The 24292-nt window shown below is 47.3% G+C and overlaps 1 protein-coding gene across 1 annotated transcript in view; it reads right to left on the reverse strand.

Annotated features, from left to right (window-relative positions):
* Positions 1-246: 246 nt before the first annotated feature.
* The window catches only part of MUC16 (mucin 16, cell surface associated), a 121306-nt gene continuing 97260 nt past the window's right edge, over positions 247-24292 (reverse strand). Inside the window, exons 42-94 of the mRNA XM_088178981.1 lie at positions 24119-24186; positions 23507-23700; positions 23391-23417; positions 23016-23161; positions 22838-22905; positions 22228-22421; positions 22112-22138; positions 21738-21880; positions 21561-21628; positions 20916-21109; positions 20800-20826; positions 20429-20571; positions 20252-20319; positions 19631-19803; positions 19494-19520; positions 19120-19262; positions 18943-19010; positions 17695-17888; positions 17579-17605; positions 17205-17347; positions 17028-17095; positions 16381-16574; positions 16265-16291; positions 15891-16033; positions 15714-15781; positions 14469-14662; positions 14353-14379; positions 13999-14141; positions 13822-13889; positions 12577-12770; positions 12461-12487; positions 12087-12229; positions 11910-11977; positions 11284-11456; positions 10537-10563; positions 10129-10274; positions 9952-10019; positions 9583-9755; positions 9095-9121; positions 8731-8879; positions 8581-8648; positions 8084-8256; positions 7563-7593; positions 6223-6386; positions 5795-5952; positions 4967-5034; positions 4170-4324; positions 3540-3703; positions 3384-3448; positions 2561-2736; positions 2426-2470; positions 1648-1727; positions 247-729 (exon numbers count right to left, since the gene is read on the reverse strand). Of these exons, the coding sequence (XP_088035107.1) occupies positions 631-729; positions 1648-1727; positions 2426-2470; positions 2561-2736; positions 3384-3448; positions 3540-3703; positions 4170-4324; positions 4967-5034; positions 5795-5952; positions 6223-6386; positions 7563-7593; positions 8084-8256; positions 8581-8648; positions 8731-8879; positions 9095-9121; positions 9583-9755; positions 9952-10019; positions 10129-10274; positions 10537-10563; positions 11284-11456; positions 11910-11977; positions 12087-12229; positions 12461-12487; positions 12577-12770; positions 13822-13889; positions 13999-14141; positions 14353-14379; positions 14469-14662; positions 15714-15781; positions 15891-16033; positions 16265-16291; positions 16381-16574; positions 17028-17095; positions 17205-17347; positions 17579-17605; positions 17695-17888; positions 18943-19010; positions 19120-19262; positions 19494-19520; positions 19631-19803; positions 20252-20319; positions 20429-20571; positions 20800-20826; positions 20916-21109; positions 21561-21628; positions 21738-21880; positions 22112-22138; positions 22228-22421; positions 22838-22905; positions 23016-23161; positions 23391-23417; positions 23507-23700; positions 24119-24186 (5715 nt within the window). The 3' untranslated portion in view covers positions 247-630. The remainder of the gene's footprint in view (positions 730-1647; positions 1728-2425; positions 2471-2560; positions 2737-3383; positions 3449-3539; positions 3704-4169; positions 4325-4966; positions 5035-5794; positions 5953-6222; positions 6387-7562; positions 7594-8083; positions 8257-8580; positions 8649-8730; positions 8880-9094; positions 9122-9582; positions 9756-9951; positions 10020-10128; positions 10275-10536; positions 10564-11283; positions 11457-11909; positions 11978-12086; positions 12230-12460; positions 12488-12576; positions 12771-13821; positions 13890-13998; positions 14142-14352; positions 14380-14468; positions 14663-15713; positions 15782-15890; positions 16034-16264; positions 16292-16380; positions 16575-17027; positions 17096-17204; positions 17348-17578; positions 17606-17694; positions 17889-18942; positions 19011-19119; positions 19263-19493; positions 19521-19630; positions 19804-20251; positions 20320-20428; positions 20572-20799; positions 20827-20915; positions 21110-21560; positions 21629-21737; positions 21881-22111; positions 22139-22227; positions 22422-22837; positions 22906-23015; positions 23162-23390; positions 23418-23506; positions 23701-24118; positions 24187-24292) is intronic.

Raw genomic sequence — 24292 nt, forward strand, 5'->3', positions numbered from 1 at the left:
AGTTTCTGATTTGGGATGATAAAAATGCTGTTACAAAGGAAACACAACTTCATGACAGTAAAATATGGCATTTAATGAACTGAAATCAGCAGCAATCTCAAAAAACACAGCCTGGCTATGTCACACTCAGATTTAACAAGATCTCTTTACATCATAATATCATAATTATAAATAGATTAAATATTTGAATTAATTTAAGATATTTACATTTTTATAGCTCAGTGGTGAAAAAGCTAAAATCTAGGTGGGATTTCTAAGTCTACAGCAGTCAGTCCCCAAAAATCTCTAAATTAGTATAATTTTAAGCCTTTTTCAGAAAACTGACGTTAACACTGAAGGGCTTTGCAAACTGCAGCTCCTGATATTTTTTATTTTCCTTTGGTTGTATAATATTTATATAAAATTTATAGTTATATAAAACACTGCAGTGCTTAAAAAAATATTTTCCTCAGTACCTGCACTGTTGGCAGTTTCCTGGAGTATGAAAAGAATCATGGCAATAGTGCAAAGATTTGTCTCAAGGTGAGATAAAACGCTGAAATAATTTATAAAAGAAATATTTTCTAGTTTTTGTAGCTATTTTTTCCTTCATCAGTGGACAAACAGGTCTGGGAAGACCAAGCTGAGGTGTCAGTGAACCTTCCCTGTGTTCAGGTGGGGGAAGTACAACCCATACAGGCTCTGCTGCACCTGGTACAGGTGGGACTTTCTCCTCAGGCAGGAGATGACCTGGTGGGAGAAGAACAAAAATTAATTAATGGGAAAAGAACAAAAATTAATGGGAAAAGAACAAAACTAATGGGAAAAGAACAAAATAAATGGCAAAAAAAATCAAACTTAATGGGAAAAAAATGGAATCTGTTCTCTGCCCACCATTAGGTGTCCCCAAATCACATTGCTGGGTGGTAAGGGAGGGATTTTGGGAATAAAAATCCCAAAATGCCTAAAGCTGTGAGGCAGCTCTGCAGCACAGGGGTTTCCTCTCCTAAATCCTGCTGGCTGTAATTTTGTCTCCTGGACCTCCCTGCTCTCTGTAGATTTAGCTCTTCTCTCAGCTGGTGCAAAGCAATGTTTTCAAGCAGTGCTTTTGAGATGTTGTTCCCCATCCAAACACCCCAGAGATGGGAAGAGGATCTCCTGTGCCTTTTCCAAGGATTTGCAGCTGGAGATGGCCCTGCCAGGCTGCAGCAGTCTGTAGGTTAAGAGCACTGAATACCAAATTCTCAATGCAGTTCCCACAGGCTGTTAAAAATGTTTTTTTTGGCACTCCCTCATCTGGAACCTGCTCATCCCTGCAGGTATTTGGACAGGGGAGAGGTTTAGGAAATGCTGCAGAGGATTCCCTATTTCCACCTGTGGATTCCCTAACTCCTGCTCCTCATCTTGGTGTTGTGTTTGTGTTTTCCCTCTGCAAAATCCCAGTGCCAGCCACGATCCTGCTGCTTTTCTAAAAGGAAAATTCTGCTTCCTTTGCTAAAAATCTGCTCAGCTGACTCGAAATTCCCTTCCCCATCCCCAGTGCTTGGAAGAGCTGGCAGGGACTGAAGGATTTGGGTTGGTTTTTGCTGTTTCCCACTGGATCCTTGGGAATGTGTCTGAATTCCTGTGGCTCTGCTGGAGTCAAGGGACAGCAAAGGGGACACTCACCAGGAAGCACAACAAGAGGAGGAGGATGAAGCCCAGCAGGGTGAAAAGGCAGATGAGAATGATGGCCCAGAACTGAAGCTCTGAAAAGGAGAAAAAAAAAGGGCACGTCAGGTTTAGAGACTCTTCCATGTGGGATTATGAGAGGGAGATCTCCCCCCGGCAAAGTTCAGAAGTGCTGAACACTCTGCAGGTGCAAATTATGGAAATTTGGGAAAATGGAGTGAGGGTTCAGGGATCCACAACCTTAAATGCCACCGCAGGGACAGCAGAGCCTCCAGCTGATTGCAGGAATGTTCAGAGTGACAAAGTTCTGACTTAACTGCTTCTGGACTCTTTTGGGAACAGGGACAGGGCTCAGGGTGTCAGCAAAAGCTGTAGTTGTTTTACCAGAGTGTTTGTGGTGCATGGCAAAGTAACAGTTCAGAATTCTTTTTTTTTCCTCTCTCCTGTTTGCTGTTAGTTCTGGAGTAGTAGCTAAGCTAAACCATATCTGGTTTAAATACTGCAGTTATCAAAATGTCTCGGTGCCAGAGTTTTCAAACAGTTCCCAAAGTGCCCTGCTTTTGCCTGTCCTTCAATTCCATTCCCCTCGGGATGGTGGCACCTGCTGTTTGCTACCAAGAGCCCTGGATTTTTGATCTTTTCCATGGGTTTAGTCCCATTCCAAGATATCTGTTGCTAATTTATTACAGCTCAAGTATTTACCAGGCTTCAATTACTTATCAGAGCTCAAGTGTTCAGTGGCTGTCGGGTCAATCCTTGCCAAAAAAGCACCTACCAGATCTTTTGGACTCTGCTTCGTCCGTCTTGAGTGGAGAGTAACCTGGAAATGAGGAGTGGGACAGATGAGGAATGGAACTCTGGAGCTGATTTAAACAAAATTAAGAAGAATTCCCCAAAATGTCCCTCTCACCTTCCACCACCAGGCTCTGCTCCTCCAGCTCATAGCTGGGACCCAGCCTGGTGAAGCCCTGGGTCAGGAGTTTCAGCTCCTCAAACACCTCCTGCTCTTGCAGAGTCCCCGAGAGGGGATCCAGGGTGAACGTGCAGATTGAGGAAACCTCTGTGTGTCCTTTGCCACGGACAGGCCTGGAGGGTGACAGGCAGAGAGGAGAGAAAATGAACAGAGCTGAGTAGAGCAGGGACAGGGCTTTGGAGTCTCAGGTTTGCAGATATCCCAGAGATGTTTAATTGGGATTGTTCTGGGTAAGACAGGAACTCCTGCAGCCTTGTGAAATCCATCCACTGATTTAATCCCCAGCAAGGAATTTTTAAGAGGTAAATCAGCTCTATTTCTAAGAGGAAAATCAACTCTAAGAGTTCAATCAGCTCTATTTCTAAAAGTTAAATCTACTCTGCTGCTTTGTTCCTCCAAAGAATAGGTGGAGGAGCCTCACAGAGGCAGATTTTGTCCTCAGGCTGGTCAGTTGTGTGGTCAGTTGGTTTTCCTGGTGTGTGCCAGTGGAATTTGAGCTCATTTGGGCACGTTCAATGAGAGAATGAACGTGTTTGCTTTACCCTGGGATTGTTCATGCATGAAAACAGCTCTGCAAGCACCGAAACAAAACCAGCTCTGTTGGGACAGAAACCTTTTGTGGTAAAGGCAGAAGTGAGCGAGGGAGAATGAAGTGACTCCCGTGTGTCACTGGGGGCACAGAGGTTGGCAGTGAGGGGTGGACACCCTAAATGTCTTCCTGAACTGCTCTTTTGGGACTTGAAAAAAGCACTGGACATACCCAAAGCTCTCCACAGTGCAGCCAACAAATTGATCCTTCAGGCGGCTGCTCCTGAATACCTCGAGCTGATGGGGAGAAACAAAACAGTTGGGGAAAGCTGAGTTAGTTGAACACATCCTTTGGACAGGGAGCTCAAGCTATTGCTGTTCATGTCACCTCTTTCTCAATCTTCTCTTTGTTCTCTCGGTACATCTGGGAGCTGGAGTCGTGCAGTTCTGGAGAGTAGGGAAGGTTGGAGATTTGGAAATTTAATCCAAAGTTTTCTTTGCCAGACTCGAGGGGTGTCTTGTGAGTTGCTGTCTCAACTGAGAGTTCCAAGGCTGAAAATGGAGAGGAAAATTAAATTCTAGTAGAGAGAAGCTGAGGCTTTCCCACCAAGCAGCACTGAGCTGCAGCCTTTTAGCTTAGATTTAGTCTTAGATTGGCAGAATTTGAGTCTGACAGGAAACTCCAAAGGTACCAGGCCATTCATTTCTTTGGGATTGCTGCACATTGGGAAAAAAAAGCTGGAAGACCTTTTAGCTCTAGATGGCTGAAGTCAGTGGTGAGCAATTCACACTTCATTTTCTGATTTTTTTAATACTGAAAACACCTTAATATTGAATAACTCCTTAAGCCATCAATGATTAGAGGACTGAATGTCTGAATGGCCTAACTCAGTCTGGTGATTCAACTGAATAATAGATTTATTTGTGCTCTGACAGAGCAGAATTTGGGAGATTCTGAGTGTGCTATGGCAATGTGAGTTATCCATGGGATAAGTGGGAAGGGATTTGATGCACTTACTGTCCACTGAGAATTCCTGCAGTCTGTAGCTGCTCCCCAGCCACAGCCCAGTGGTGTTGGAGGCTCTGTCCTGGAAAGTTCTTTCAACCACGGCACTGGTGATGTTTGGGTTGGGCTGGAAGAAGCACTGGCAGTCAACCACTATGGATCCAATCCTGTGGGCAGAGGGACAGAGGTTTGGAGATTAATGGGATGGGCAGGAAGCTCGGTGTGGGAAGGAGTTTCCTGAAGGGTTCCTGCTGTTCTGAAGGTGGAGTGGTTTAAAGTAACGTGGTGGAATAATGGTATGGAATGGACTGGTTGGGGCTTTTCCTTTGTGCAGGGACAGGAATTAAAATTTTACCTCTTCTCTGGGGGAATTTGGGTTGTATTGCATGAATGCAAGGAAAGAGAAGCACTTTTAGGTTTTTAAAAGCTTTGTCTCTGTGGGAGGGTCCTTTGTCCAAGCCTCATTCCATCCTGAGCAGGACACCACAGCTCACTTTTAAAATCTAGTGGAGTTCAGGCTGAGAGGAGTGCAGAGGTCACAGGATCACCAGTTCCCAGTAAAAGGATGGAATGTGTAATTCCTGGAATACTCAGAGACCTGAGAGTGCCTTAAAGAAACCCTGACTGAGAAACCCCCCAAAAAATTCAAACTGACAAATTCTGGGAAGCCTGGAAATGCCTCCTTAGGGCATCAGTTTCCAACAGGAGAATGGAAGGGAGGAATTCCTCAGGGGCCAGTGGCACTCAGCCAGGGGGGAGCACTGCCAGGGTGCTGCAATCTCTAAATAAAATCGGATTTTATCCCAGACCTCAGCCCGGTGATCTTGCAGATCAGGAACTGGTCCCGCAGCTCGCTCTGACGGTATAACTGGTTCACCTGAAATTAAAATGTTACATTAAATATTAATGAGCTTGGGCAGTGTGGTGGAGGCTTTAGGGCAGCAGGAGGGACTTGACCTCTAGAGAAACACCAGGATTATTTTTTGCTGTTTGGATTTCACGAGGGTTGGGCTTTATTTTGGAATAGGCACCTTCTGGTGGTGGGGTCTGACTTCCAGCCTGGCAAACATTGCTGCCTTGTCTGAGCAGGATGCCAGTGTGGGAGAGCAGTGTCCTGAGTGACACCCCAACCTCCCAGACCCACAGCTCAAAGAGAGAAAAACCACCCAGTCAGGGCCTTAGCAGGTTGATAAATTGGATTGGTGCTCAAGAGAAAATGTTGGATTCCTGGAATGAATCATGATAGGCTGACCAGGGATTTGCCAGCAGGGATTGGCCCTGATGCACTTCTGGAGGTGGGAGTGAAATGCTGAGGATTTAACATTTAACAGATCAGTTCTGGCATTTTGTAGTCCATGTCTTTGGCTGGAGAGAATTTCATAAGACCACAATGAATCGTCGAATGGTTTGGGCTGGAAAAGACCTTAAAGATCCTCCAGTCCCCTGCCATGGGCAGGGCTGACCCCCACCAAGTACAACTTAAAACCAAAACGGAATCAAAGGCCAATCTTATCTTTCAGTTTCTATAAATTTTTGTTCCCAAATTCTGATTTTAATTTTTGTTTTTAATTAAGACAAATCTTTGGTAGTTGCTTCAAAACCTGACCAGCCAGACATATTCTCAAATACCTCCTTACCTTGTTGGTGATGCTTTCTACTGCTGCTCTGTATTCTGGAGACTGGGAGTCAGGGTTGGTGAGGTTTTCATTGACTATTCTAAAGTTCAGTCTGTAGCCCAGTTTGTCTGCTGTCAAGAGAGGCTTTTTGGTGGCAGCTGTGTCTATGGGGGTGAAACCTAAATAAAAAGGGTGGAGTGAATTTATTTTTACATCTGTTCATATCTCTGTTTAGATCATACACTCTAACAGTGAAATTCACCTGGAATTTGTCTGATTTAAGGAATGAAAATGCTGCCAGCATGGCAGTATTCTCTAGGATTGATTTTGTCATTGTGTCAAACTTAAAAAAAACCAACAAACCAAAGGGTTCATCAGAGCTCAGGCCCCAGTGATGAGGAATGGTTTCCAGGAGATCCCAAAATCCTGTTATCCCCTTGGATGCTTACCATTGACAAACAGGCTGCTCCTGTCCAGGCTGTAGTGGCCCAGTTTGGTGACATTGTTTGTCAGGGTGCTCAGCTCCTGGTAGAGCTTTTCTCTGTCAAAGCTGGCGTTGTCCTTGTAGCTGCACACAGCGTCCACTTTTGTGTCATCCCTGCTCCTTCCAGACCTGGGGGAAAATGTCAGACACGTTCTTTGGGGCACTGCTCTGCTGGCACAACTTCCTGTGGGGATTTTAGGACAGACACCAAACCCTCAGTGCCAATGGGCTCCTGCATCCTCCACCAGGCTCTCCAGAACTGGGGTGATGACATGTAGATATCAAAATGATTTTACCAGCTAAAAAAACTCCTGGCTGGACAGGGAGGTGTCACTGGCTGCTGTTTTCTGGTCTCAGACCAGCCACGAATTGAAGGTGAGAGTGGGTAAAGAAATGGTTCATTGCAATTTCAGGAGTGTTTTAGGTGTTTTATATTTAGGTATTTTTGTATTTCAGGCACTTTTAGTATTCTTTCAGATATTTTTAGTGTCTGCAGGGAGGACACAGAGCAGGGATCAGGCTCTGCTCTTCAGTGCTGAGGAACAGAACAAGAGGAACAAGGTAGGAATTGATGGAAGTTGATGAACATGAGGAAGAACTTTGTGCAGTGACCACGCACTGGAACAGATTGTCCAGAAAAGTTGTGGAATCTCCTCACTGGAGATAACCCAGAGCCATCTGGATACAATCCATGTCCTCTATGGGATGACCCTGCTGGACCCACTGAGGTCTTTTCTAACCTGACCCATCCTGTGATTCTGGAATTCCAAATCTTACCTAAATGTCATGGCTTTACATCCTGTGTAGGCAGAGCTTATGCTGCTCCTCTTGAAAAGAGGGTCAAGCTGTGAAAAAAAAAGGACAATGAGAGCTGGGAAACACATCCTGAGTTTAAAGCAGGTGGATTGAGGTCACCACCAAGACCCAAAAGAGGCACAAGCAGAGCCAGACTCACGTAGTGGTTCATGACTTTCACTGTGGAAAGGAATCTGCGGGAATTTGGGGCATCCAGATCCGCAGTGTAGCGGAGGTTGGTCAAGGTGAAGTTCAGTGTGAAATTCCTGGAGCTTGGTTTTGGTGCAGCTGTGGTGCTCCCGGCTGTAATCAAAGGGGAGAAAGATTAGGAATTTTCTAACAAAACAAAAAGCTGTTTTCACTTTCAAAACATTCCTACTCCCAGCACACCTCAAGGCTACTCTGAATAATCTCTTCCCCTCTGATTTTCTCAGGGCATTGCTCCTTTGAGAGCTTCCCCTGAAATGAATTTGGTGAAATGAGTGTGGCAAAATGAATTTGGCAAAATACTTACGAGATCTCTCAAGGAGTTCATTGTAACCTGAAAGGAAATGCAAGAGAAAATGAAATCCATTCTCCAGAGTGAATGTAAGTGGAGAGGGGGTGATTAAAAGGATGACTTGGGAATGAATCATTAGAACCAGACCCCAAGGGTGTGAATGTATTAAGCAAACAAAGCTTAGGCAGAACAAGGTGCTTTGGAAGAGCAGGGCTACAATGAGAAAATGTGTGTGCCAATGTTTAATTAAGCACTATGGGACAGGAATCAGGTGAAATGTTCACAGGCAGGTGGATGATTGAGGTCAAGACTAAAATTAAGTTCACCCTTCAATGTAATATAGAAATTAAAATTTTCAAAAATGTCGACACAGAAGGATTTTAAATCATACTTCATTTTACACAGAGAAATTAAGCAGAATACTCTAGACCTTCTCCTTGAGGTGACTTTTTTACCATTGAGGTGATCCCTGAGAACTAAGTGATACCAAACTCCTCCAGTGCCTGGAGGAGGGGGAAAATCAAACACTCACCATTGACATAGAGGCTCTTGTTGTCCAGGTTGTAGATTCCCAACTTGGTGATGCCACTTGTCATTCTCTTCAGCTCTTGGTAAACCTCAGCTGGATTAAAGGTGGGCACCTGGGAGCCATTTCCATAGCTGCAGATGGTGTCCACTCCTGTGCTATCCCTGTTCTTCCCAGGCCTGAGGAATTTAATATCATGGAGCTTCTGTTAGTTATTAAAAATATTTTGGGTTTTTTTTGTTGTTTGTTTGTTTGATTTGATATGATTAAAAAACCCTCCTAATAAATCTGCCCACAGTTCTCAGATGAGATGCAGAAATCACCGAGATATGGCCTTACAAAGAAATAGCTTTTGTAAGATAAAGACCATACAAAATGGCATAGAAGCTTTATTATAATAAAAGCAACTACTTGGAAAAGGAGAACAATTATTAAAGTGTCAGTCAAATGTAAGGAAATCCATTTGCTGCAGTTCCAAGTGAATCTCTGTGGTTATTGCTCACCTGAACCCCGTCACTTTGCAGCCACTGAAATGGGGGCCAATGCTGCTCTTCTGAAGCAGGGGGTCAATCTGGCAAGGAAAAGTCTTTGTGAATGCGGGAACCCCAAAATCCTGGGTGATTTCAGTGAAAAACAACAGAATTTTGGCTTACGTAATGTTTCATTATTTTCTCAGCAGAGCGGAATTTACGGGAGTTTGGTGTCTGCAGGTCTGTGGTGAACATGAGGTTGGTTATGGTGAAGTTCAGGGTGAAGTGCTCCGTGATTGCTCCTGGACTTTGTGTGGTGGTTGGTTTTACTGCTGCAAGAGAGGACAAAAATGAGAATGATAAAATAAGAACAGAATCTTCATAAGACATTGCTGTTATTGGGTTTCTTAGAGAAAAGACCCATGTGAACATGATCCCACCCTTCAGACATTTTGCAGTGTTACAAACATTGCCATATCATCAGGAAAGAAAATCAATGTATGCCTTTAAGTAGCCTTAACCTGTATTTGGTTTTAAATATACTTACAGGGTGGACTGTGAGGTTCATTGTAACCTGAAAAACAAATGGAAAATTATTAGGAAAATATTCCAAGAAAGTCTTAGCAGGACTAAATACAGGGGATTTTATTACAAGATTGTGGTTACTGAGTTTGAGACTTTTAACTTGGTGACTGACGGGGTTTTGCCCTCTAATCTTTGTTCTTTGTTTTAAGAGGTGGATTAAATCTTCTTCATTCTAATTTCAAATTAGTCTGTGCCAACACTGAAGGTTGGATTGATCTCGGAGGTCTTCTTCAACCATAATGGTTCCATGATTCCAACACAGAATCCCAGAACGTTTTGAGACAAAAAGGACCTTAAAGACCATCCCAGTTCCACCTCTCTGCCCTGGACAGGCACAACTTTAACTTAGACCAGGGTGCTCAGAACTCCATGCCACATGTCCTTATACACCTTCAGGGACAGGGAATCTGCAATTTCATTAGGAAAAAGGCCTTGAGAAGGTCTCATTACCATTGACATAGAGGCTCTGGCTGTTGAGGCTGTAGTGTCCCAGCTGGGTGATGCCATTGGTCATTTTGCTCAGCTCATGGTAAATGGTTGTTCTGTTGAATTTGGGACCTGAAGGCTCATCCCTACAGCTGCACATGGCATCTACTCCTGTGTCATCCCTGTTCTTCGTGGACCTAGGAAATGAGGCGTTGGTTTAGTCATTATTGAGAAATTTATCTTAACTTCTAGTGTACAGTCAAAGAGAGGGATCAGAAAAACCCCTCAGACATTGCTACCACAATGAAAAAATACCCAAAGATGAGTGAAATGCTGAGAAATGGGAATTTTAAGAAGTGGGGAATGGGAACTTTTCCCAGACATCGCTCTTACCTGAATGCTATTATTTTGCAGCCAATGTAAGCTGGGCCAATGCTGCTCCTTTGGAGTAAAGGATCAAGCTGGAAATGGAGTAACAACATGGAAGTAAGCAAAATGTGCCAGTGAAGGTAAGAGATGAGAGATACTGAGAGAACTGTGCCCCAGCAGGGCATCGTTTGTGAGGCTTACATAGTGGTACATGACTTTTTCTGTTGACTTGAATCTCCTGGAATTGGGTTTCTGCAGATCTGCATTGAACCGGAGGTTGGTTATTGTGAAGTTCAGGGTGAAGTTCTTTACTGCTGGTGCCCGAAGTTGGGTGCTTTGATCAGTAGCTGTAATGAGAAAGAAAAGTTATTGCTTGAAAATACCATTTGTGTTCAACATCCCAAGAGGAAACACTCTAGGTAAAATTCCCAGATATTCTAGGTGGCTTCAAGGCTATATAAGCTGTGGTTCCCTAGCAGGCACACAAATTCTCCTAACACTATTTTATAGACCAGCAGTGCTCTTGCTTGATTAATCCAACTTGCTGTTTTGGCTGCTGCTAATTAGCAAAATGTTCCTGCCCCTCAAATTCTCCTTAATGGTACTTACATAGTTCAGGCTGCACTTCATGATGACCTGTGGGAGAAGAAAAGGGACAGGATTTGAGGAAATGCCTCGCAGTTGGGAAGGTTTGGCATGCACTAGAATGCAAAACATGTCTGAGAGCTCCTGTGTAAACATTCCCAAGAAAAGATTGATTTGGTGACTACTCAGGCATAAATGTACATTACCTTGTAGGCAAGGTGCTGCTTGTCTTAGCACTGCACAAAATTTACCCTTTCTTAAGAATGTCTAGAGGGAATTTAACAATTGCCTAAATCCAATTAAGAAACACAGAATCGTTGGGGAGGAAGGGAACATAGAGATCATCAAGTTCCAAGGACAATGCCACGGCCAAAGAGTCATCCAACTACTACAGGGAAAATTTCTGCATGATTTTGCCAAGGGGTCTTAAGTTCTACTGCTGTACCTTAAACTTCAGAAATCAATCCCTATATTTTCTGAGCGTTTTGTAAATAGAATACTTAAAATTTAAATAACAGCGAAAATATTCTTGAAAAAGTTTAATTTCGTATATTAAAAAATACATGGAGAGAGGTAGTATAATAAAGGCATATAGAGGGTATGAGAAGGCATTAAAACCCAGCAAAAGAATGAGAGATAAAATTCAGGGAAAGCATAAAAAATACTTAAAGAAAAAGGAATTAATTAGTGAATTAATATGACAGGACATTAAATAATTTAAGTATAGAAAATGAAGTTCATAAAAATTAAAGAAATTAAAAAAATTTTCACCGTTGACGTAGAGGCTGTCCTTGTCCAGGCTGTAGGGGCCCAGCTGGGTGATGCCTCTGGTCTTGTTGCTCACTTGGTGGTACAGCCCCACCCTGTCGAGAGGCGCCGCCGAGGGCTCCTTGCTGTAGGTGCACACGGCGTCCACGCGGGTCTCGTCCCTGTGACTGCCAGGCCTGCAAAACACAGGGTCCTCCATCAGCTCCCTCCTCTGCACATTGTCCACTCATGGCTGGCTCTTGCTGCTTTCATAACCATTTCCAAGTTGAAGTACTAGGTCTGCCTTCCCTAAATATGCGTCTGTGTTTGGTGGCCTGATAGTGGTCTTCATCTTCACTAATGCCACTTGATTAAAGGACACTTGATTAAAGAGAGTGTCTGGAAAGACTTTAAAATATTCTTAAATTGGGTTACCAAATAGTCCTAGCCTAGACCACGCCAAGATGAGAGTACAGGCTTAGATGGGGAGCTCTAAGAGGAAGGGGCATCAGGGAGAACATCCTGGAGCAGGATGGCATTAGCAGGAATGACCTCTCTCCGTGAAAGAGGACAGGAGTGTTCTAAGACCAGACCCAGACATGCCAGGTGTGCATGGGCCTTGCAAAGGGACACTGGGGTGTTACCCATACCTGAAATCAGTTGTTTCACATCCATGGAAAAGAGGGGCAATGCTGCTTTCCTTCAGCAGGCGGTCGAGCTGCCAAGGGAAGAGGTTGCCCAATTAAGCCATGGCCAGATCTCTGCAATGCTTCCCAGCTGGTCAGTACAGTGAGGGCAAGACCATGTCCAAGTGTTGATCCACTTACCATCACGTTCATAACCCTTCGTGTAGCTCTGAACTTGGCTGAGTCAGCATTCTCGAGGTCAGAAGTGTAGCGGAGGTTGGTGATGGTGAAGTTGACAGTGAAACGCTCAAGCGTGGCTGATGTTGTTGTTGGATGGCTGGGAGCTGGAGGGAGCAAAGATTAGGAATTGCAGATTGGAAAATCTTAGTTGTTCCTGCTCTGTCTGGAAGAGTGCAGAGGTCTCCTGTCATTTCTTCTCTCCAGGGAGAAGATTCAAATGTTCCCCAAGTCCCCAGGATCTCATGCCCCAGCCCCTATCCTCCACTTTGCTAAAGAACAACAGTGGAGAGCACTTGCTGCCTCCTCATGCAATCCCACAGCTGCAAGGTACTCACTGGTCAGCAGTGGCTGCTCGTTGTATCCTGAGAAAAGAGAGAGACAGAGGGTCAGGAGCTGGATGTGGGCGAGGGGCAGCACTGGGGCAGGGCTGCCATGGGAGAGCAGAGGAGGCCGAGGGAGGAGCGGGGCTCACCGTTGACGTAGAGGCTGTCCTTGTCCAGGCTGTAGGGGCCCAGCTGGGTGATGCCTCTGGTCTTGTTGCTCACTTGGTGGTACAGCCCCACCCTGTCGAGAGGCGCGGCCGAGGGCTCCTTGCTGTAGGTGCACACGGCGTCCACGCGGGTCTCGTCCCTGTGACTGCCAGGCCTGCAAAACACAGGGTCATCCATCAGCTCCCTCCTCTGCACATTGTCCACTCATGGCTGGCTCTTGGTGCTTTCATAGCTGTAGGAAACGCTGCCTTGGGATGGTCAGGACAAACTCTGGCGCTCTCTTTATTCTGGTCTTAAAGTTTACAGTTTATTTTGTAGGCCTTGCGTTTATATAAGGCCCTGCTAGGAACTGCAGCTGCAGCTCAGAGCACAGCAGAGAGAGGGATAGAATGAGAGTAAAAGAAGAGAGGTTAAGAAAGGAAGAACGAAGAGAGTAGGAGCATAAGAGAGAGATTTTCCCCTTTACAATACATTTAACCTTCTTCTATGTTGAATATTCTAATTTCCACTAACCAATCTAATACAAGATACAAATTCTCTAAGATTTGCATGTAACCTATAGGAATCACTATATTACCATGTTTTACTGCTTTTCTTATCTCTAAATTTTATCTGGGACCCTTCCCGCCATGCCTAGGGAGGATGTCTGTTTGCTCCTTGGTATTTGCAGCATCTAACATTATCTAAACAAAGGGGCCTTCAGGCATTCAGTTGCTTTCAGCCACACAGTCAAAAATTGCTGTCATTTCTATTTCGCTTATATTTTCCATATTCTCATAGTCTTTTGCTAGGCACTCGTATTTATAAGGTTTCCTTAATCCATCCTTCCCAACACATAGCCATTTCCAATTTGAAATGCTAGGTCTGCCTTCCTAAAATATGTGTGTGCGTTTGGTGGCCAGATACAAGTCTTCATCTTCACTAATACTCTAGGACACTTGATTAAGGAGAGTGCCTGGAAATGCTTTAAAATATTCTTGATTTTAGTTACCAAATAATTGTAGCCAAGACCATGCCGAGTGTACGGGCGTAAAGGGGGAGCTCTAAGAGGAAGGGGCATCAGGGAGAAGATCCTGGAGCAGGATGGCATTAGCCAGAAGGGCCTGCCTCTGTGAAGGAGGGGAACAGGAGTGTCCTCTTGGCCAGGCACAGACCTGTTGTGTGAGCATGGGCCTTGCAAAGGGACACTGGGCTGTTACTCTTACCTGAAATCAGTTGTTTCACATCCGTGGAAAACAGGGGCAATACTGCTTTCCTTCAGCAGGCGGTCGAGCTGCCAAGGGAAGAGGTTTCACAATTAAGCCCTGACCAGTTGTCTGCACTGCTTCAAAGATGATGCAATCAAATAGATAAAGGATGTGGATCAGTGGCGTTCAACTTACCATCATGTTCATAACCCTTCGTGTAGCTCTGAACTTGGCTGAGTCAGCATTCTCGAGGTCAGAAGTGTAGCGGAGGTTGGTGATGGTGAAGTTGACAGTGAAACGCTCAAGGGTGGCTGATGTTGTTGTTGGATGGCTGGGAGCTGGAGGAAGCAAAGATTATGAATTGCAAATTGGAAAATCTCAGTTGTTCCAGCTCTGTCTGGAAGAGTGCAGAGGTCTCCTGTCATCCGTGGAGAGCAGGGGAGTCCCCAGGATCTCATGCCCCAACCCCTATCCTCCTCTTTTCTAAAGAACAACAGTGGAGGGCACTTGCTGCCTCCTCATGCAATCCCACAGCTGCAAGGTACTCACTGGTCAGCAGTGGCTGCTCGTTGAATCCTGAGAAAAGAGAGAGACAGAGGGTCAGGAGCTGGATGTGGGCAAGGGGCAGCACTGGGGCAGGGCTGCCATGGGAGAGCAGAGGAGGCCGAGGGAGGAGCGGGGCTCACCGTTGACGTAGAGGCTGTCCTTGTCCAGGCTGTAGGGGCCCAGCTGGGTGATGCCTCTGGTCTTGTTGCTCACTTGGTGGTACAGCCCCACCCTGTCGAGAGGCGCCGCCGAGGGCTCCTTGCTGTAGGTGCACACGGCGTCCACGCGGGTCTCGTCCCTGTGACTGCCTGGCCTGCAAAACACAGGGTCATCCATCAGCTCCCTCCTCTGCACATTGTCCACTCATAGCTGGCTCTTGGTGCTTTCATAGCTGTAGGAAACGCTGCCTTGGGATGGTCAGGACAAACTCTGGCGCTCTCTTTATTCTGGTCTTAAAGTTTACAGTTTATTTTGTAGGCCTTGCGTTTATATAAGGCCCTGCTAGGAACTGCAGCTGCAGCTCAGAGCACAGCAGAGAGAGGGATAGAATGAGAGTAAGAGAAGAGAGGTTAAGAAAGGAAGAATGAAGAGAGTAGGAGCATAAGAGAGAGATTTTCCCCTTTACAATACATTTAACCTTCTTCTATGTTGAATATTCTAATTTCCACTAACCAATCTAATACAAGTTACAAATTCTCTAAGATTTGCATGTAACCTATAGGAATCACTATATTACCATGTTTTACAGCTTTTCTTATCTCTAAATTTTATCTGGGACCCTTCCCGCCATGCCTAGGGAGGATGTCTGTTTGCTCCTTGGTATTTGCAGCATCTAACATTATCTAAACAAAGGGGCCTTCAGGCATTCAGTTGCTTTCAGCCACACAGTCAAAAATTGCTGTCATTTCTATTTTGCTTATATTTTCCATATTCTCAAAGTCTTTTGCTAGGCACTCGTATTTATAAGGTTTCCTTAATCCATCCTTCCCAACACATAGCCATTTCCAATTTGAAATGCTAGGTCTGCCTTCCTAAAATATGTGTGTGCGTTTGGTGGCCAGATACAACTCTTCATCTTCACTAATACTCTAGGACACTTGATTAAGGAGAGTGCCTGGAAATGCTTTAAAATATTCTTGATTTTAGTTACCAAATAATCGTAGCCTAGACCACACCGAGTGTACGGGCGTAAAGGGGGAGCTCTAAGAGGAAGGGGCATCAGGGAGAAGATCCTGGAGCAGGATGGCATTAGCCAGAAGGGCCTGCCTCTGTGAAGGAGGGGAATAGGAGTGTCCTCTTGGCCAGGCACAGACCTGTTATGTGAGCATGGGCCTTGCAAAGGGACACTGGGCTGTTACTCTTACCTGAAATCAGTTGTTTCACATCCGTGGAAAACAGGGGCAATGCTGCTTTCCTTCAGCAGGCGGTCGAGCTGCCAAGGGAAGAGGTTGCACATTTAAGCCCTGACCAGTTGTCTGCACTGCTTCAAAGATGATGCAATCAAATAGATAAAGGATGTGGATCAGTGGTGTTCAACTTACCATCATGTTCATAACCCTTCGTGTAGCTCTGAACTTGGCTGAGTCAGCATTCTCGAGGTCAGAAGTGTAGCGGAGGTTGGTGATGGTGAAGTTGACAGTGAAACGCTCAAGGGTGGCTGATGTTGTTGTTGGATGGCTGGGAGCTGGAGGAAGCAAAGATTAGGAATTGCAGATTGGAAAATCTTAGTTGTTCCTGCTCTGTCTGGAAGAGTGCAGAGGTCTCCTGTCATCCCTTCTCTCCAGGGAGAAGATTCTAATGTTCCCCAAGTCCCCAGGATCTCATGTCCCAGCCCCTATCCTCCACTTTCCTAAACAATAGCAATGGAGAGCACTTGCTGCCTCGTCATTCAATCCCACAGCTGCAAGGTACTCACTGGTCAGCAGTGGCTGCTCGTTGTATCCTGAGAAAAGAGAGAGACAGAGGGTCAGGAGCTGGATGTGGGCAAGGGGCAGCACTGGGGCAGGGCTGCCATGGGAGAGCAGAGGAGGCCGAGGGAGGAGCGGGGCTCACCGTTGACGTAGAGGCTGTCCTTGTCCAGGCTGTAGGGGCCCAGCTGGGTGATGCCTCTGGTCTTGTTGCTCACTTGGTGGTACAGCCCCACCCTGTCGAGAGGCGCGGCCGAGGGCTCCTTGCTGTAGGTGCACACGGCGTCCACGCGGGTCTCGTCCCTGTGACTGCCAGGCCTGCAAAACACAGGGTCCTCCATCAGCTCCCTCCTCTGCACATTGTCCACTCATGGCTGGCTCTTGCTGCTTTCATAACCATTTCCAAGTTGAAGTGCTAGGTCTGCCTTCCCTAAATATGCGTCTGTGTTTGGTGGCCTGATAGTGGTCTTCATCTTCACTACTGCCACTTGATTAAAGGACACTTGATTAAAGAGAGTGTCTGGAAAGACTTTAAAATATTCTTAAATTGGGTTCTCAAATAGTCCTAGCCTAGACCACGCCAAGATGAGAGTACAGGCTTAGATGGGGAGCTCTAAGAGGAAGGGGCATCAGGGAGAACATCCTGGAGCAGGATGGCATTAGCAGGAATGACCTCTCTCCGTGAAAGAGGACAGGAGTGTTCTAAGACCAGACCCAGACATGCCAGGTGTGCATGGGCCTTGCAAAGGGACACTGGGGTGTTACCCATACCTGAAATCAGTTGTTTCACATCCATGGAAAAGAGGGGCAATGCTGCTTTCCTTCAGCAGGCGGTCGAGCTGCCAAGGGAAGAGGTTGCCCAATTAAGCCATGGCCAGATCTCTGCAATGCTTCCCAGCTGGTCAGTACAGTGAGGGCTAAACTATGTCCAAGTGTTGATCCACTTACCATCATGTTCATAACCCTTCGTGTAGATCTGAACTTGGCTGAGTCAGCATTCTCGAGGTCAGAAGTGTAGCGGAGGTTGGTGATGGTGAAGTTGACAGTGAAACGCTCAAGGGTGGCTGATGTTGTTGTTGGATGGCTGGGAGCTGGAGGAAGCAAAGATTAGGAATTGCAGATTGGAAAATCTTAGTTGTTCCTGCTCTGGCTGGAAGAGTGCAGAGGTCTCCGGTCATCCCTGCTCTCCAGGGAGAAGACTCAAATGTTCCCCAAGTCCCCAGGATCTCATGCCCCAGCCCCTATCCTCCACTTTGCTAAAGAACAACAGTGGAGAGCACTTGCTGCCTCCTCATGCAATCCCACAGCTGCAAGGTACTCACTGGTCAGCAGTGGCTGCTCGTTGTATCCTGAGAAAAGAGAGAGACAGAGGGTCAGGAGCTGGATGTGGGCAAGGGGCAGCACTGGGGCAGGGCTGCCATGGGAGAGCAGAGGAGGCCGAGGGAGGAGCGGGGCTCACCGTTGACGTAGAGGCTGTCCTTGTCCAGGCTGTAGGGGCCCAGCTGGGTGATGCCTCTGGTCTTGTTGCTCACTTGGTGGTACAGCCCCACCCTGTCGAGAGGCGCGGCCGAGGGCTCCTTGCTGTAGGTGCACACGGCGTCCACGCGGGTCTCGTCCCTGTGACTGCCAGGCCTGCAAAACACAGGGCAATCCTCCATCAGCTCCCTCCTCTGCACATTGTCCACTCATAGCTGGCTCTTGGTGCTTTCATAGCTGTAGGAAACGCTGCCTTGGGATGATCAGGACAAACTCTGGCGCTCTCCTTATTCTGGTCTTAAAGTTTACAGTTTATTTTGTAGGCCTTGCGTTTATATAAGGCCCTGCTAGGAACTGCAGCTGCAGCTCAGAGCACGTCAGAGAGAGGGATAGAATGAGAGTAAAAGAAGAGAGGTTAAGAAAGGAAGAATGAAGAGAGTAGGAGCATAAGAGAGAGATTTTCCCCTTTACAATACATTTAACCTTCTTCTATGTTGAATATTCTAATTTTCACTAACCAATCTAATACAAGATACAAATTCTCTAAGATTTGCATGTAACCTATAGGAATCACTATATTACCATGTTTTACTGCTTTTCTTATCTCTAAATTTTATCTGGGACCCTTCCCGCCATGCCTAGGGAGGATGTCTGTTTGCTCCTTGGTATTCACAGCATCTAACATTATCTAAACAAAGGGGTCTTCAGGCATTCAGTTGCTTTCAGCCACACAGTCAAAAATTGCTGTCATTTCTATTTCGCTTATATTTTCCATATTCTCATAGTCTTTTGCTAGGCACTCGTATTTATAAGGTTTCCTTAATCCATCCTTCCCAACACATAGCCATTTCCAATTTGAAATGCTAGGTCTGCCTTCCTAAAATATGTGTGTGCGTTTGGTGGCCAGATACAAGTCTTCATCTTCACTAATACTCTAGGACACTTGATTAAGGAGAGTGCCTGGAAATGCTTTAAAATATTCTTGATTTTAGTTACCAAATAATCGTAGCCTAGACCACACCGAGTGTACGGGCGTAAAGGGGGAGCTCTAAGAGGAAGGGGCATCAGGGAGAAGATCCTGGAGCAGGATGGCATTAGCCAGAAGGGCCTGCCTCTGTGAAGGAGAGGAACAGGAGTGTCCTCTTGGCCAGGCACAGACCTGTTATGTGAGCATGGGCCTTGCAAAGGGACACTGGGCTGTTACTCTTACCTGAAATCAGTTGTTTCACATCCGTGGAAAACAGGGGCAATGCTGCTTTCCTTCAGCAGGCGGTCGAGCTGCCAAGGGAAGAGGTTGCACATTTAAGCCCTGACCAGTTGTCTGCACTGCTTCAAAGATGATGCAATCAAATAGATAAAGGATGTGGATCAGTGGTGTTCAACTTACCATCATGTTCATAACCCTTCGTGTAGATCTGAACTTGGCTGAGTCAGCATTCTCGAGGTCAGAAGTGTAGCGGAGGTTGGTGATGGTGAAGTTGACAGTGAAACGCTCAAGGGTGGCTGATGTTGTTGTTGCATGGCTGGGAGCTGGAGGAAGCAAAGATTAGGAATTGCAGATTGGAAAATCTTAGTTGTTCCAGCTCTGGCTGAAAGAGTGCAGAGGTCTCCTGTCATCCCTGCTCTCCAGGGAGAAGACTCAAATATTCCCCAAGTCCCCAGGATCTCATGTCCCAGCCCCTATCCTCCACTTTGCTAAAGAACAACAGTGGAGAGCACTTGCTGCCTCGTCATTCAATCCCACAGCTGCAAGGTACTCACTGGTCAGCAGTGGCTGCTCGTTGTATCCTGAGAAAAGAGAGAGACAGAGGGTCAGGAGCTGGATGTGGGCAAGGGGCAGCACTGGGGCAGGGCTGCCATGGGAGAGCAGAGGAGGCCGAGGGAGGAGCGGGGCTCACCGTTGACGTAGAGGCTGTCCTTGTCCAGGCTGTAGGGGCCCAGCTGGGTGATGCCTCTGGTCTTGTTGCTCACTTGGTGGTACAGCCCCACCCTGTCGAGAGGCGCGGCCGAGGGCTCCTTGCTGTAGGTGCACACGGCGTCCACGCGGGTCTCGTCCCTGTGACTGCCAGGCCTGCAAAACACAGGGGCCTCCATCAGCTCCCTCCTCTGCACATTGTCCACTCATGGCTGGCTCTTGCTGCTTTCATAACCATTTCCAAGTTGAAGTGCTAGGTCTGCCTTCCCACAATATGTGTGTGTGTTTGTTGATCTGATACTGCTCTTCATCTTCACTAATGCTCTAGGATACTTGATTAAGGAGATTGCGTGGAAAGTCTTTAAAATATTCTTGATTTTAGTTACCAAATAATCCTAGCCTAGACCATGCAAGATGAGAGTGTGCACTTAGATGGGGAGCTCTAAGAGGAAGAGGAACCAGGGAGAACATCGTAGAGTAGGATGGCATATGCCAGAAGGGGCTGCCTCTATGAAAGAGGTGAACAGAAATGTTCTCCGTCCCGGAAGACAACCTGTCATATAGGCATAGGTCTTAAAAAGGGACACTGGGGTGTTACCCATACCTGAAATCAGTTGTTTCACATCCATGGAAAAGAGGGGCAATGCTGCTTTCCTTCAGCAGGCGGTCGAGCTGCCAAGGGAAGAGGTTTCACAATTAAGCCATGGCCAGATCTCTGCAATGCTTCCCAGCTGGTCAGTACAGTGAGGGCAAGACCATGTCCAAGTGTTGATCCACTTACCATCATGTTCATAACCCTTCGTGTAGATCTGAACTTGGCTGAGTCAGCATTCTCGAGGTCAGAAGTGTAGCGGAGGTTGGTGATGGTGAAGTTGACAGTGAAATGCTCAAGGGTGGCTGATGTTGTTGTTGGATGGCTGGGAGCTGGAAGAAGCAAAGATTAGGAATTGCAGATTGGAAAATCTTAGTTCCTGCTCTGGCTGGAAGAGTGCAGAGGTCTCCTGTCATCCCTGCTCTCCAGGGAGAAGACTCAAATGTTCCCCAAGTCCCCAGGATCTCATGCCCCAGCCCCTATCCTCCTCTTTCCTAAAGAAGAACAGTGGAGAGCACTTGCTGCCTCCTCATGCAATCCCACAGCTGCAAGGTACTCACTGGTCAGCAGTGGCTGCTCGTTGTATCCTGAGAAAAGAGAGAGACAGAGGGTCAGGAGCTGGATGTGGGCAAGGGGCAGCACTGGGGCAGGGCTGCCATGGGAGAGCAGAGGAGGCCGAGGGAGGAGCGGGGCTCACCGTTGACGTAGAGGCTGTCCTTGTCCAGGCTGTAGGGGCCCAGCTGGGTGATGCCTCTGGTCTTGTTGCTCACTTGGTGGTACAGCCCCACCCTGTCGAGAGGCGCGGCCGAGGGCTCCTTGCTGTAGGTGCACACGGCGTCCACGCGGGTCTCGTCCCTGTGACTGCCAGGCCTGCAAAACACAGGGCAATCCTCCATCAGCTCCCTCCTCTGCACATTGTCCACTCATGGCTGGCTCTTCCTGCTTTCATAACCATTTCCAAGTTGAAGTGCTGGGTCTCCCTTCCCACAATATGTGTGTGTGTTTGTTGATCTGATACTGCTCTTCATCTTCACTAATGCTCTAGGATACTTGATTAAGGAGATTGCGTGGAAAGTCTTTAATATATTCTTGATTTTGGTTACCAAATAATCCTAGCCTAGACCATGCAAGATGAGAGTGTGCACTTAGATGGGGAGCTCTAAGAGGAAGACGCACCAGGGAGAACAACGTAGAGTAGGATGGCATATGCCAGAAGGGGCTGCCTCTATGAAAGAGGTGAACAGAAATGTTCTCCGTCCCGGAAGACAACCTGTCATATAGGTATAGGTCTTACAAAGGGACACTGGGGTGTTACCCATACCTGAAATCAGTTGTTTCACATCCATGGAAAAGAGGGGCAATGCTGCTTTCCTTCAGCAGGCGGTCGAGCTGCCAAGGGAAGAGGTTTCACAATTAAGCCATGGCCAGATCTCTGCAATGCTTCCCAGCTGGTCAGTACAGTGAGGGCAAGACCATGTCCAAGTGTTGATCCACTTACCATCATGTTCATAACCCTTCGTGTAGATCTGAACTTGGCTGAGTCAGCATTCTCGAGGTCAGAAGTGTAGCGGAGGTTGGTGATGGTGAAGTTGACAGTGAAACGCTCAAGGGTGGCTGATGTTGTTGCTGGATGGCTGGGAGCTGGAAGAAGCAAAGATTAGGAATTGCAGATTGGAAAAGCTTAGTTTTTAATGTTCTGTCTGGAAGAGTGCAGAGGTCTCCTGTCATCTCTTCTCTCCAGGGAGAAGATTCAAATGTTCCCCAAGTCCCCATGATCTCATGTCCCAGCCCCTATCCTCCACTTTGCTAAAGAAGAACAGTGGAGAGCACTTGCTGCCTCCTCATGCAATCCCACAGCTGCAAGGTACTCACTGGTCAGCAGTGGCTGCTCGTTGTATCCTGAGAAAAGAGAGAGACAGAGGGTCAGGAGCTGGATGTGGGCAAGGGGCAGCACTGGGGCAGGGCTGCCATGGGAGAGCAGAGGAGGCCGAGGGAGGAGCGGGGCTCACCGTTGACGTAGAGGCTGTCCTTGTCCAGGCTGTAGGGGCCCAGCTGGGTGATGCCTCTGGTCTTGTTGCTCACTTGGTGGTACAGCCCCACCCTGTCGAGAGGCGCCGCCGAGGGCTCCTTGCTGTAGGTGCACACGGCGTCCACGCGGGTCTCGTCCCTGTGACTGCCAGGCCTGCAAAATACAGGGCAGCCCTTTAGCACTCTCCACTGCACATTGTCTCGTTCAGGGGTGGGTTTCCAGGCTGCCACTGCCATTTTTCTGTTTGAATTCTAGCTCTGTCTTGCCAAAATACAGCTGTTTGTTTTTCAGTTCTTACTCTCCACCTTCACCAATGCCCCAGGGCCTTTTCAGGAACAAGTAATCAAGACCCAGCCGTCGAGCCTTCTCAAGGCTGAACTAAGAGCACCTTCAAATGAGATCATAGGCAGTGAGGAGAAGGTCTAAGAAGGATGGATACCAGAGAGAAGGTCTTTGGGCAGAAGGGCATTATTGGGATGGTCCTGCCTTTGTTAAAACAGGGAACATGAGCATGACTGATCCCTTCATTAGGAACGGACTTGCAAAGGGACAATGGCTCTAACCCATACCTGAAGTCAGTTGTTTCACATCCTTGGAAAGCGGTGCCAATGCTGCTTTCCTTCAGCAGGCGGTCGAGCTGTCAACGGAAGAGGTTTCCCAGTTAAGCCATGACCATCTCTCTGCACTCCCTCCATGCTGATCAGCACAATGGGAAGAAGGATATCACCCAAGTGCTGATCTACATACCAGAGTGTTCATAACCCTTCGTGTAGCTCTGAACTTGGCCGAGTCAGGATTCTCCAGGTCAGAACTGTAGGGGAGGTTGGTGATGGTGAAGTTGATGGTGAAGCGCTCGAGGGCAGCAGCTGTTGTTGTTGCTGGAAGGGCGGGAGCTGCAAGAAGCAGAGAGGGGGAGTGACAAGGTGAAAGAACAAGAGTGTCAGGTCTCTGGGTGGAAACACAGGGGTCCCTTGCCAGCTTTTCTCTCTATGGGGATGGCAGAGAGGCTCCCCATATCCCCATGATCTCATGCCCCATTCCCCAGCCTCAACTACCCCAGAGTAGACCAATCTGAGGCACTGGCTGTGTTGTGATCCCATCCCACTGCTGCAAGGTACTCACTGGTCAGCAGTGGCTGCTCGTTGTATCCTGAGGAAAGAGAGAGACAGAGGGTCAGGAGCTGGATGTGGGCAAGGGGCAGCACTGGGGCAGGGCTGCCATGGGAGAGCAGAGGAGGCCGAGGGAGGAGCGGGGCTCACCGTTGACATAGAGGCTGTCCTTGTCCAGGCTGTAGGGGCCCAGCTGGGTGATGCCTCTGGTCTTGTTGCTCACTTGGTGGTACAGCCCCACCCTGTCGAGAGGCGCGGCCGAGGGCTCCTTGCTGTAGGTGCACACGGCGTCCACGCGGGTCTCGTCCCTGTGACTGCCTGGCCTGCAAAACAAAGGGCAATCCTCCATCAGCACCCTCCTCTGCATGTTTTCTTTTCTAGCCTGAGTCTTGGAATAGCCATGTTCATTGTGAAACGGCAATGTAATCTTTGACTACCCGAAATTTAAGTCTGTGTCCTTGTTGTCTGGACACTCTGCTTTAGATTTAAACACAGTCTGGGCATGTGCATGAAAGAGCGAGCCTGGAAAGACTTTCAAGTCAACTTGAGATTAGGCCTTAACCACCCGAGTAGGGGAGAGTACAGCAACTCAGGTTGTGATTTAATAGAAAGGTGCGACAGAAAGAAATCCTGGGAGGGGTGGAGAATGTCCTTGCTCCATTTAAGAGGAAAACATGACCATGACTGATCATCCTAAGTAAGCAAGGGCACTGCCAAGGCACATTGGAGGGCCACTCTTACCTGAAGTCTTTTGTCTCACATCCTTGGAAAACAGGGCCAATGCTGCTTTCCTTTAGCAGGCGGTCGAGCTGCCAAGAGAAAAGGTTTCCCAGTTAGGGCATGGCCACCTCACTGCACACTGTGCAAGTTCAGACATCCCACAGAGGGCAAGACAATTTCCCAGTGCTTGTCCAC

Source organism: Sturnus vulgaris, chromosome 26, assembly GCF_052056855.1.
Source record: "Sturnus vulgaris isolate bStuVul1 chromosome 26, bStuVul1.hap1, whole genome shotgun sequence".
Lineage (NCBI taxonomy): Eukaryota > Metazoa > Chordata > Aves > Passeriformes > Sturnidae > Sturnus > Sturnus vulgaris.